The sequence below is a fragment of the Zea mays genome, chromosome 9, assembly GCF_902167145.1.
Source record: "Zea mays cultivar B73 chromosome 9, Zm-B73-REFERENCE-NAM-5.0, whole genome shotgun sequence".
Classification (NCBI taxonomy): Eukaryota; Viridiplantae; Streptophyta; class Magnoliopsida; order Poales; family Poaceae; genus Zea; species Zea mays.
The window spans coordinates 13,113,779-13,126,554 of NC_050104.1; the positions used below are offsets into that span (position 1 = coordinate 13,113,779).

A 12,776-nucleotide genomic window follows, 5' to 3' on the forward strand; every position below is an offset into this window, starting at 1 on the left:
CTCCCACCATGACTGGGCTGCTCCTCTCAACAGACGGGGACCATACAGAACTTTCTCCCTATCATCGCACTGAGCGGTATGCAGCTCCCACTCCACAGTGCGCAGCCAATCTTCAGCATCCATGGGGTCAGAAGAGTGAGCAAACGTTGGTGGATGACCTCTCATGAATTCAGCACGCTTGTCTCTGGGCATCTGAGGCATCTGAGGCTGAGGTGGGGCCTGCTGCTGCTGCTGAATGGCGGCCAAGGTCTGACCGATGGCCTGAACTGCCTGAGTCTGCATCAGAAACATCTGCTCGATCGACATCGGGGGCGGGGGCGGCAGGTGCTGCTGCTGAGGCACCTCATCTTGTTGAGCGGCTCGCTCCTGCTGAGCACGCCTTCCTCCTCTGCGCCTGTTCTCTGACATCTGCAGAATGCAACCACACATCAGAACTGATCTGGCAGATCTTGCAGCATAAGAAAAGAGAATAGAATTCTTCAACAGCACTGAACAGATGAGCATCTTCACTGATCTCCAACACAGGCCACACAGCTTCTCAGATAAAGAGGAAAGTGGAATAAAGGTTTCCCAACTATATAACTAACTCCATTAACATAATAGATAAACCAAAATGCAGGGGATACCCACACTCTGGTGACAGTCATTACAAAGATCCAAACCAAACATAGTTCATCATGACAAACATAGATGCACAGGATATAGCAAACTACCCTGTCTAACTAAGACTAACTAAGACCGAGACTAACGCTAAGACTGAAGCTTCTATGCATATATTTCGTATTAATTACAAGATCCAACTCTAACGATCTATGGTTCTAGAGTTATCTTGGTCTTGCAGTCGGGGTTGCCATAAGACTGGTGTCCACGCTGAGGTGAGCGGTACAGGTGTTGAGTCCCAACGGGAGCGGGGGAACCACCATCCAGGTGACGACGTTCCGCGCGCTCAGCCCGCAGCAGGGCGATCTCAGCACGAGCCCTACTCAGCTCGTCTAATGCATGGTCCAGCTCCGTGTTTAGCACGGCGGCTAGGTTGACTGTGCTGCTCAACCTAGGATTGCCCTCACCGACAGGTGAGACAATCACGCCTCCTGTGCTCCCAGATGGACGGCGGGGGTAATACTTCAGGTCAAGACCATCAGCTGCCCCACCGAAGACCGAGCAGTAGTGCGAAAGCGCACGCCGTGCAGCATCTTGCATGGCTGCCTCAGCTGAGTCCCGCTCAGAGATAGAATAGTGCTCTGAACAGGCCTCTGCACCCTGGAGACTGTTCTCCGGGCAGCGCACCAAGCAAGTCGCCTCCCAGCGGTCCGGGTAGACCCCGCGACTATGCTGGTAGACCACACAGCGATACTCGACGGACCAAGTATGCCGGTCAAATGCCCGACGTAGCAGGGTGTCGAGCGCATCGTGGAAGTGGCACCCGCGAGCAGCGTCGCGAGTGATGGGTCGAGCAACCCATCCTTCCGGCTCAGGGTTAGCAGAGAAGTCGGTGTCGTGGCTCGAGCTGTCGTCGCCGTCTCCGTCGTCTGGGTCTCCTCCAGCAGCTACTCCAGAAGCTGGGGCGCCCAGTGGTGGTGCAGGGGGCGGCTCCAGAGGAAGCACAGGGGAGCAGCTCCTCACAGACTCTATCTCCTGGTGGAGCGAGAAAGAAGAGCCCTGCTGCTCCTGTCGTCGACGCTCCTGCTCCTCACGCAGGCGGTGGTGTAGTCTCTCCAAGTGGCTGGACTGTCCAGCCACGGGACGGCGAAGCGGACGCTCAGCAAGGCGGGAGGGTAAGAAGGGGATGACTGACTTTCGTGCAGTGTGTCTAAGTCGAGCCATCTACAAAAGACATCGCAAGCAAAAGGGTGAGAACAGAATTAATATGACCAACAAATAATGAATCATAAGTAAATGAAGGATCAGAATAAAACATGATTTTCAGCAAGGTATAGTATATAGTAGAACATAGGTTTGGTCGGTATGACCAACTTTTGAAGGGATATCAAAGTCAAGGCAGGGACAGAGGTCTATAGTCCTTAGAACGACCATTCTACTCTAGGTTAGCGGTCCTACAGTCAGCACGGCTTTGATACCACTTATGTCACACCCGGTTTTAGAAGGCAAACCGAATGCGAACCATGTACGTGCCAGGATCAGTTATTCACGTACACAGCAGTTACATAATATGGACATCATCACACAGTGCTCAAAATAGTATTAATAAGGGAAATAGTCGATTACATCATACGTCTGAGACGTCCATATAGTTCTTACAATAAATCAAAGTGCGGAAAAGAAACGTAGATAACCGCGGCCTTCACAGGCAGCCGACTGGGGGTTGCCGCTAACCCACACCTAGAACTCGTCGTAGTCTTGGAACTCCTGGAAGTCTCCTTCCACAGCTTCATCTTCGCCTGAGCAGTGGTTGCAATGCTGACAACCTGGGGGGGGGTTTGGTGTGTAGAGCAAGGGTGAGTACACATCAACATACTCAGCAAGTATCCTGTTTGGCTGTAGTGGACTAGCTTTATGTGGGGATAAGTCAAGCAGTTGCTTTTAGTTGGTCAGATTATTACTTACTAGTAGAAAGCCAAGTTTTAGCATTAACCCAAACGTACTCCTTTCCAAACGGAAAGAGTACCACTTACCAGCACCATAATCATAACCAAAACCATCAATCTCATAACCACCTGTACCAAAATATCTCTGATCAAGTACCACTAATCACTGGAGCTCCCTTGGCCGCTCATAACCGCGAGCACGGCTGATATATCAGTTTCATAACACTCTGCAGAGGTTGTGCACTTTACCCACAAGCCGTGATTCCCTCTCTGGCCCGGGCTTGCAAGACCCTTATTCACTCCCGAGGTGAATGGCCAGGGATTCACTACGAAGCCTTTACAAAGATTCCCCGGGGCTGTAGCCACCCGTTAGGTTTCCTAAATGCACCGCACTCCTCCCCAAGGGGCGAACCCAAACTTGGCAGAGCGAGCCGCATACACCGAGCCCCATTGACGGCACGACGGCTAAGTGAACTACACCCCGGATCCTCTAATTATTCAGCTAAGGGCACCCCATTCCACCCTCATGGTTGCACTGTTTTCCCGGGCGGTCATCCATAGAACAGGTCCTTACGGAGAGGCACTCGAGAAACCGCTCGAGCCCCCTTGAAGACCACAAGTATCACATCATCATAAGAGAAGGGAAAACAGCGTATCATAGATAATCTCATCATGTTCATTGATTATAGTTTGAGCAATAGCATAAAGCTAAACAGTAATAATCCAACCCAGATAGGTAAACAAGGACATGGATAACAAAAGGCTAGTCAATCCTTAGGCATAAATGTGTAAAGCGGGGGTGAATTAAATAATGAATAGGACATAGATAGGTCAAAGGACACTTGCCTCCACCAACCGACTGCTGCTCAGGGGCTTCTCCTGCGAATTCCTCGAGCTCTTCGACCGGATCGTTCTCTATGCGAGCGCAAACATACATACATCCACATATTTAATACAAAAGAACAGTACACCATACAAGGGAACAAGTAAAGCGAATATGCATCAAGTATGACATTCGATATCGCATTTGTTATGGTCAGAAAGAAACGGGAAAGGGTCTCGCAGGGGGTTAAATCTTATGCACTAACGATCAATTACAATTGGTTCTTAACAAAAGACTTCTGTTACATATACACTAATGGAAACCTAATCATTTTAAGTTGATCAACATTGCACGAGATAAACAATTAACTACATGAATCAACTAGCATAACGAAATTTTAAATTAAACTTCCTATTTCAATAACACGAACAATGATTAACCTACCTAAAATAAAGTAACTAGGATCACAGAAAGTAAATAAAATGAAATAAAAAAATAAAAAAAAACAGAGGGGGGGGGGCGGTTGAACCGGCCCTAGGGGCGGTTGAACCGGCCCTGCGCAGGGGGCGCGGCCAAGGGCCAGGCGGGCGGGCCAGGCGCGGCCAGCGGGCGGGCCAGGCGCGGCCAGCGGCCGGCCGGGGCGCGGCTGGGGGCTGGCCGGGGCGCGCGGCCAGGGGCGGGCTGGGGCTGGCCGGGGGCGCCAGGGCGCGGCCGAGGGCCGGCCGGGCGGCTGGGCTGCCAGGGAGAGAGGAGGGGGGAGGGGAGAGGGAGAGGGAGAGGGGGGGGGGGCTCACCGGCGTTGGGGAGCGACGGCGAGGGGCGGCCGGCAGTAGGGGGCGGCCGAGGGCGGCGGCGGCGGCTTAGGGCAGGGGCGGCGCTAGGGCAGGGGGCGGGTAGGGGCGGCGGCTAGGGAGAGAATGAGAGAGGGAAAATGAGAGGGAGAGGGAGAGGGTTTGGGGAAAAAGGGAGAGGGGGGGGGGCTGGGCCTTTTTGGGCCCAAGAGGGGGCGCCAGGGGCGGCTGGGCCGGCCGGGGTCGGCCCACGGCGCGGGAGAGAGAGAAAAAGAGGAGAGAGAAAGAGAGAGAAAAAAAGAAAGAAAAGATCTTCTCCTCATTTTCGAAATCCGATCTTTCTACATGAATGCATTTGCGCTTTCAAAGCAATCAAAAGAAATGCAAGGTTCGGCATGGTGCATCAAACAACCTAAAGTACTTAGGGTTTTTCATTACACGGGAATTCCAAACTGAATCCCGCTAGAACTTTGGAAAAGGTCAAGGTTTAGCGAGGGAAAAAAGAAAAAGAAAAGGTAACGCCCGAATTTTGGCGAGTAAAGAAAAGAAAAAATTCAACTGCAAAATTCGGGGCGTTACAAAAGCTGTGCTCAGAAGATGTCCACTTTCTGTATTGTGTACTGTGTCATTCATTTTCTGTGCTCAGAAGGTGCAGCCTCTTTATTTCTGCTTTTTTTCAACTGCGGCTTCATCAGGTTTTAGCTACAGTAGAAAGCAGTTTTCTGTTTGCAGATACTGCTCCAGCTGTAGCGAGTGCAACCTGGAGACAGTTTCAGTTAGTATCCTGGAGACAGTTGCAGATACTTCTCCAGCTGCGGCTTCATCAGGTTTTGGAACAGAAGTACATAAAATTCATTTAAGTTAGTATCCTGGAGACAGTTTCAGTTAGTGCATACTATGGATTCGTTTCAGATTCTGTCGCCAGCAGTTAGTGTCGCCAAGAATTTCTGTTTCAGTTTCTGTCGTTTCAGTTTCTATCGCCAGCTACAATACAGACAGATAACCAGATAACCAGATACACAAAAGGGACAAATAAAGCTAATGTTTCATAGAACATAAAGCAGATACATTTGGAGAGTCGGCTAATGGAGACATAAAGCTAATGTTTCATAGAACATACATAATAGCATACAAAATACATTGCTCCAGACTACATTTGGAGCATTACATACAAAATAACTTCATCCATACCAAACACTGCCTCACAACTACATGTTACGATCAATTATCTCTTCGAACCTGTAGTTTATGACACGGTAGTGCTCATCAAATGAGACATTAGCTTTAATCTCTTCCCACTTGAGGTCGTCAAAAACCATTTCCCATAGCTCTGGATCTTCTGTACTGTAGCCCTTGCTAAGTTCATCATCATCTAAAGGATGTTCATCATCTACGGAAGGGTTGTCATCAAGCTCCCAACTAGGATTCTTTGTTTCCAAATCTTGTTCACAGACAATTGAAGTTTCCTCTAGCTTCTTGCACACATGTTCCAAATGCCCACAAACCTTTCCTATCTTGCCACCTTCTACTTCGGGGATAGTGGAACACAATTTATGAACCGAATGCAACAGTGAAGATTGCCTCCTCATTTCTTGAATAGCGTATCTCAACGAATTCTTTATGTTCACAAGATACTTAAAGTCGACAATTTCCTGTGGAACAACAAGATGATAATCACGGCATATAGAGATTACAGTTTTGCTTAGCTACAAATCGACCTTCATAATACAACCAGATGACTACATGAGTTTGATAATACATACCACATTTGATGACACCTTCACTGCTTCGACCTTGTCGACGGCAATGGCGGCGAACTCAATCGCATCCTTGGCCTCCTTCTCTACGATAACGGCCGTGCATCTCGCCTCAGCAGCCGCGACGACAGCAGCACACGTCGCTTGTACAACATCGGCAACCACTTGGCTCGGAGAACGATCCATCAGCAAGAGGAGCAGAGAAAGGCGGCTAGGTTTTCTCTATGGATTGGGGAAGCAGCCAGCATGAGCACCAACCGGCCGCGACGAGACTAGGGTTTCTGTTTCGAAGCAGCTCGCGTCGAGTACAATAGACGGCGTGAACACAGAGTGAGTTTAAAGTTGACCACCGAACCAAATCTCTCTGTTGTCCATATCAGTGTTTGCCTGTTGATTGCGTCTACAAAATAGAGAAGCCCTCGGTAAAGCCTCCAATTTGTCGAAACCGCTTATCTGTTGTTTCATAATGGCAATTGTCTCGGGCTGGGAGGTCTGGTAGGCTGGCAGCCGTGTTGCTTATGTGCACCGGATGTTTATTTAGTGGGCTGGACTGCTGGGCTAAAATGATTGATAGAAAAAAATGAAGTAGGCCAAAATTTCCAAACAATGCAGGCTAATCGTAGACTTATCACGATTAATCGGATCAATCTGAAAACATTGCATAAAACCTTATAATAAATGCTATTTTGTCAATCTGGAGAGGCAACTGCTAGAAGACAGAAGGTTCTTGATGCTTTCAGACAACTGGTGACAGGAATACAGATCCAAAGCCAAGATACAGGAGGCTGTTACTGCTGCTGCAACTCATGTATCAACTACAAATTATGTTCTTCTGTTGGTAAAACCTCTGAACAGCAAGACGACCTTTCACGCGCGACAGACTATCTCGACGAACCTGTCGAAGTTCTTCCTGCACTCACCGCCTGGCCCGAACGCCTCGGCCACCAAGGCCTGCAGCTCCTTGGCCCTTGCCCTCATCCGCGCCCCTTCCTCCCCGCGCAGCAGCTCCTCCACGGCCGCGGCCACTCCGGCGCTCGTCATGGCGCCCTCGAACGCGGCGCCGAACCCCCACACGTGCGCCACGGACCGCGCGTTCATCCGCTGGTCGCCGAAGAAGGGGCGGCACGCCATGGGCACCCCGCTGGACACGCCCTCCAGCACCGACGCCCACCCGGCGTGCGTCACGAACGCGCCCACGGAAGGGTGGCGCAGCACGGCCACCTGCGGCGCCCAGGGCACCACGAGCCCGGACCCGGTGCCCGCGGCGCGGTCAAGGAAACCCGGCGGGAGGAGCGTCCACGAGTCCTCGCGCAGCGACCACAGGAACGGCGCGGCCGAGGCCTCCAGCCCGGCCGCCAGCTCGCGGAGCTCGTCAGGCCGCGGGCACGCCACCGTGCCGAAGCTGACGTACGCGACGCCGCGCGCGGGTTGGCGGCCCAGCCAGGCGAGGCAGCCGTGCGGGTCGGCTGGTGCGGCGGTGTCGGCGTCGTCCTCGGCGAGGAGGAGGTGGTAGGGGCCGAACGGGACGCAGTTGGGCAGGATCTCCGCGAGCGCCGCGGTGACGTCGGGCGGGTCCAGGCCTGGGAACGTGTTGAGTGCCACGGCGGCGGCAGAGCGCGGGAGGCACTGCCCCATGCGGTGGACGAGGAGGTTGATGACGTAGTTGAAGTCGCCGGAGACGACGCCGTCTGGGAGGTCACGGACGCGGTAGCTGGCGAGGCCCGGGTGGGAGATCAGTGGCTCGTCCACCCTGTTTGCGGCTGCGAACGATGGAAATGCAACAGCCATTCGCTCATCAAACCCGCGCGCAATGAAGGGACAAGGAAGGGAGAGAAGTAGTACTGTAGTAGTAGAATCCAACGCACCCTGGTCGCCGACGTCCTCCCGGAGCGCGTCGGTGCGGACGTGCGCCAGGAGCGCGCACGACGCGGCCGTCCACACCGGCACCCACGGCGCCCCCGCGGAGGCGGCCGCGTCCGCCGCAGGCCACACGAACGCGTCGCCCACCACGCAGGTCACCCTGGCGCCGCCCGCCGCGGCGCGGGCCGCCTCCAGCCAGGCCTTCACCCCTCCGGCCTCCGCGGCCTCCATGAACAGCTGCATCTGCCGCGGCACCGGCACGGTCTCCTCGGCCGCGGGCGCGCCGTCCGGTACCTCGACGAAGCGCAGGTTCCCCGGGAGCCCGTGCCCGGCGGAGGCGCTGCTGGCCTTGCGGAGCTGCGCGAGGGAGGACGCGGTGGAGAGGAACGAGAGCGTGGCCCCGGACGGCGCCGCGGCGGCAGCCAGGGCGCGCGCGATGGAGAGCAGCACCGCCGCGTGGGAGCTGAACGGGAAGGCGACCACGGCCACGTGCGGCGGCGGGGAGGACTCGCCGTCGGCGGGCGCCATCTTCGCGCGCTCAGGCTGTTCGGCTAGGCTAGCCGCTAGCGTCGGATGCGACCTGCGATGCGATGCGAATGCGATGCGTGCGGGCTTCGCTGGGGGCGCAACGTGTCCGCTTTATTCCGCGCGACCACGCGTGCGCACCTGCCAGTCGCAGTTAGACGTGCCGAAATTTTTAGGTGAGCCGGCGGTTGGATCGCCGCGCACGCAGCGCATCGGGCTTAGCTGTTGGTGCTGTGGAGTTTGGGGACCGGAGTTTGTTGGGATCAACGGTGAGTGGATCGCTCGCCAGCGTGCAGCGCGCTCCAGTAGGTACATTCTGGACACACCCCCGTGCACGATATGGCAAGGCCGGGCCAGAGCTGTGAAGGCTGTGGACCAGGGGATGGGGCACTGGATTGTGCCGGATTGTCACGGGATCTGGTCTAAACTGTCGTGTTCATGTCAGTCCATTGTGCGGAGGTCGTGGTCCAAAGATGTGACTAAACCTGTGCCGTATGACATTATATAAATCGTGTCCGTGTCGTGTCAAAGCATCGCGGGTCGTACTGTGCTTAGTGCCTACCCATTTAGGCCCTGTTTGGGAACAAAGTTTTTGAAAACCACAGTTTTTGAAATACTACAGTATACTTTAGTTATGACAATACTGCAGTTTACAATACCACAATTTTGAAAACTGAGGTCCAGACCTAAGTTTAGAATAACTTAAAACAACTATAGTATTTGCAATACTTCAGTTTTAAAAACAGAGATTTTAGCCAACTTGCCAAACACAATTCTGTATATAATACCGTAGTATTTTATTCTTCCAAAACTGTGAAAAAACTTCACTCTCAAACACCCCTTAGCGAATAAGTATATAGGTTACAATCGTGTGCGCTCGTGAGCCATGGTAGTTTTGTGATGGTGTTTGACTGTTTGTTTCCAAAGTGTAAATAAAAAGTCGAGTAACCAAACGTGTTCCACAGGAACATGAATCCGTTGTCCAGTGGCCACCCGTTGAACGAGGTTGAAGCCCCCGATAAACAGCTCTATTTTTGGCCGGCGCGTACGGCCCAAACGGCCACCACATCCCTAAAATGGCGTGCTTTAATAAGAGACGTCAATCTTGGAGCAGGAGCTGCGAAGAAGACCGACGACGTGCCCTCCCGGCGTGCCCCCGTCGTCCTCCCGTCCGTTGATCGATCTGGCCATGGCACAACACTGAGATCCTCGTCGTCGTGAGCCGAACGTTAATCCGGCGGACGCGGGGGCGGGGCCATTGCGGCGGCGGCGGCTAGGAGGACAATCACGTACGCCGCCGTTGACAACTGACGGATGGGGCGGTCATACCTTGAAGGCGGGCGGGACGCGGGGGCGGACCTTGGGTACCCGCTGGTGGCCGTGTGCATCGACAAGGACAAGAACAGCCAGAACGCGCTCAAGTGGGCCATCGACTCGCTGGTACAGAAGGGGCAGACCATCGTCCTTGTCCACGTCAACACCAAGGGCACCTCCGGCGGCGTGGAGGACGCGGCCGGGTTCAAGCAGCCGACGGACCCGCACATGAAGGACCTCTTCGTCCCGTTCCGATGCTTCTGCACCCGCAAAGACGTACACGACGATCGGAGGATACATGTCGTCGATCGTGCACCGATGGATTTGATCAGGCTGTGACATATGTCTGTTGCATTGCAGATCAATTGCAAGGACGTGGTGCTGGACGAGCACGACGTGGCCAAGTCCATCATCGAGTTCTCGGCGCAGGCGGCCGTGGAGAAGCTCGTCCTCGGCGCCACGACGAGGGGCGGCTTCGTCCGGTTCAAGGCGGACATCCCGACCACCATCTCCAAGGGCGCCCCAGACTTCTGCTCGGTGTACATCGTCAACAAGGGGAAGGTCTCGTCGCAGCGCAACTCCACCCGCGCCGCGCCGCGGGTGTCGCCGCTCCGGTCGCAGATCCAGTCGTCGCAGATTGCCGCAACGCTCAAGCCCGAGCCGCCGCAGTCGCACCGGTGGTCCTCGTCGTCGAGAGGCCACGAGCACGGCGAGACGCCGCGGGTGGACAACTTCCGCTCGCCGTTCGCGCGCGGGGGCCCCGCGAACACGCGCAAGTCGTACGCCGACCTCAGCCACATGTCCATGCCGGACTCGGCCGACATCTCGTTTGTCAGCAGCACCGGCCGCCGGAGCGTCGACCACCACCCGGCGATCCCGCCGCGGATGTCCAACGGCTCCGTGGACAGCTACGACCACAGCTTCGAGATGTCACGCACGCCCAGCAAGTGGGGCGGCGACTCCTTCGGCGGCATGGACCACACCACCTTCTCGCAGAGCAGCAGCTCTTCCTTCTGCTCCCTCGGCATGGTGAGTAGTGAGTACTCCCTCTGTCGACTCAGATCTCCATTCCTAGCAAGCATCTTGAATTCTTGACGAGGGAAACTCTCTGTTTCCCTAATAATAACAGCAGGACGACGTGGAGGCGGAGATGAAGAGGCTTCGCCTGGAGCTCAAGCAGACAATGGACATGTACAGCACGGCCTGCAAGGAGGCGCTGACGGCGAAACAGAAGGCCATGGAGCTGCAGCGGTGGAAGATGGAGGAGGAGCAGAAGACGCAAGACTCGCGGATAACGGAGGACTCCGCGATGGCGATGATCGAGCGGGAGAAGGCTCGGGCGAAGGCGGCCATGGAGGCGGCGGAGGCGTCGCAGCGGATCGCGGAGATGGAGGTCCAGAAGCGGATCAGCGCGGAGAAGAAGCTGCTCAAGGAGGCCGAGGAGCGCAAGAACCGCGGCGGCAGCGGCATGTCCCACGAGGCCCGGTACCGGCGCTACAGCATCGAGGAGATCGAGCAGGCGACGGACAACTTCAACGACGCGCGCAAGGTGGGCGAGGGCGGGTACGGCCCCGTGTACAAGGGCTTCCTCGACCACACGCAGGTGGCCATCAAGGTGCTCCGGCCCGACGCGGCGCAGGGCCGGTCGCAGTTCCAGCAGGAGGTGGAGGTGCTGAGCTGCATCCGGCACCCCAACATGGTGCTCCTCCTCGGCGCGTGCCCGGAGTACGGCTGCCTCGTGTACGAGTACATGGCCAGCGGCAGCCTGGACGACTGCCTGTTCCGGCGCTCCGGCGGCGCCGGCGGGCCCGTCATCCCGTGGCAGCACCGGTTCCGCATCTGCGCCGAGATCGCGACGGGGCTGCTGTTCCTGCACCAGACCAAGCCCGAGCCGCTGGTGCACCGGGACCTCAAGCCGGGGAACATCCTGCTGGACCGCAACTACGTGAGCAAGATCAGCGACGTCGGGCTGGCGCGGCTCGTGCCGCCGTCCGTCGCCGACACCGTGACGCAGTACCGGATGACGTCCACCGCGGGGACCTTCTGCTACATCGACCCGGAGTACCAGCAGACGGGCATGCTCGGCGTCAAGTCCGACGTCTACTCCTTCGGCGTCATGCTGCTGCAGATCATCACGGCGAAGCCGCCCATGGGGCTGTCGCACCACGTCGGACGCGCCCTGGAGCGCGGCGAGCTGCAGGACATGCTGGACCCCGCCGTGCCCGACTGGCCCCTGGAGGAGGCGCAGTGCCTCGCCGAGATGGCGCTCCGGTGCTGCGAGCTGCGCCGCAAGGACCGGCCGGACCTCGGCGCCGTCGTGCTCCCGGAGCTCAACCGGCTGCGCGCGCTCGGCGAGGACAACATGCAGTACTGCGGCGCCATCATCAGGGGTGGCGGCGGCGGCGGCGGCATGCACAGCTCGTCGCCGTTCCACAGCAACATCTCACGGTCACACGCCGTAAGCTTCCTGAATCCAAAGCAACTAACATTTTTTTCCAACACGACTAACGAACTTGTAGGCATAACTGAGACGAGCATTCGATGGGAAATTCGCAGGAGATGATGATCGATTCCCAGTACCCAAGATCAGTGTTCAGCTCAAGAGCGGGCGATTCGCCCATGCCGCCGAGAAGGTCGAACGCTTGACGGGCATGAAATGGACTTTTATTTCCAGCATCGGTGACGGGGTGGTGGTGATGTCTTGTGCAGGTGCATAAGCTGCCTAGCACGAGGGGGAGCTAGAGCAGGTGTTGTTTCTAGCATGAGTTTGGTGCAGAATTTTATTACACGAGGTACGAGCTATGTATTACTAGTAAATACAGAATCGTACGGCTCTGCCATTGCCGTGTACCTGTTCTTGTAACCTGTGGAGCTTCCTCTGTTGTGTAATGGATTTTTTTCAGTTTTGTGAAACAGAACTGTTGGATTAGGGGCACGTTTTCTGTTTTTTAACCTCTCTACATATAAAAAGAGCAAAAAAAAGGGCTCATCCTAAATTATCCTATCCACATTCTAACATATCTAATCAAATCTCCTCCATCGGGTGTGTTTTCTATTTTCCATCTCACACATCTAATTGATTACAGTAGCGGAGGATAAAAGAAAAATATGGTATGGCTGAGAAAAAAAACAAAATATACAAGCAGTGTGATTATAAACT

At 55.3% G+C, this 12,776-nt stretch overlaps 2 protein-coding genes across 3 annotated transcripts; one reads left to right on the top strand and one right to left on the bottom strand.

Annotated features, from left to right (window-relative positions):
* Positions 1 to 6,627: 6,627 nt before the first annotated feature.
* Positions 6,628 to 8,384, bottom strand: LOC732800 (UDPG-flavonoid 3-oxy glucosyl transferase). Its single transcript, NM_001112416.2, has 2 exons — positions 7,783 to 8,384; positions 6,628 to 7,677 (listed from the first exon to the last, which is right to left on the bottom strand). Exons 1-2 carry the CDS (start codon positions 8,303 to 8,305, stop codon positions 6,785 to 6,787), a joined length of 1,416 nt encoding a protein of 471 aa, NP_001105886.2. The 5' UTR covers positions 8,306 to 8,384; the 3' UTR covers positions 6,628 to 6,784.
* A 1,013-nt stretch (positions 8,385 to 9,397) lies between these two features.
* Positions 9,398 to 12,545, top strand: LOC100502371 (serine threonine kinase 1). Of its 2 annotated transcripts, none has more exons than XM_008660767.3 (4): positions 9,398 to 9,892; positions 9,977 to 10,645; positions 10,749 to 12,074; positions 12,173 to 12,545. In XM_008660767.3, exons 1-4 carry the CDS (start codon positions 9,617 to 9,619, stop codon positions 12,260 to 12,262), a joined length of 2,361 nt encoding a protein of 786 aa, XP_008658989.1. In that variant the 5' UTR covers positions 9,398 to 9,616; the 3' UTR covers positions 12,263 to 12,545. The 2 variants fall into 2 exon arrangements, with proteins under 2 accessions (XP_008658989.1, NP_001183778.1); NM_001196849.1 differs by having other exon boundaries at positions 9,617 to 9,892; positions 10,746 to 12,074; positions 12,173 to 12,272.
* Positions 12,546 to 12,776: the final 231 nt, after the last annotated feature.

What these genes read in the sequence shown, in the direction of transcription:
- LOC100502371 (NM_001196849.1), top strand. Translation starts at nt 9,617, where the DNA reads ATGGGGCGGTCATACCTTGAAGGCGGGCGGGACGCGGGGGCGGACCTT. An exon ending in GCTTCTGCACCCGCAAAGAC is followed by an intron (nt 9,893 to 9,976) that starts GTACACGACGAT and finishes GTTGCATTGCAG; the next exon opens with ATCAATTGCAAGGACGTGGT. An exon ending in CCTTCTGCTCCCTCGGCATG is followed by an intron (nt 10,646 to 10,745) that starts GTGAGTAGTGAG and finishes TAATAATAACAG; the next exon opens with CAGGACGACGTGGAGGCGGA.
- LOC732800 (NM_001112416.2), bottom strand. Translation starts at nt 8,305, where the DNA reads ATGGCGCCCGCCGACGGCGAGTCCTCCCCGCCGCCGCACGTGGCCGTG. An exon ending in GGAGGACGTCGGCGACCAGG is followed by an intron (nt 7,678 to 7,782) that starts GTGCGTTGGATT and finishes CATCGTTCGCAG; the next exon opens with CCGCAAACAGGGTGGACGAG.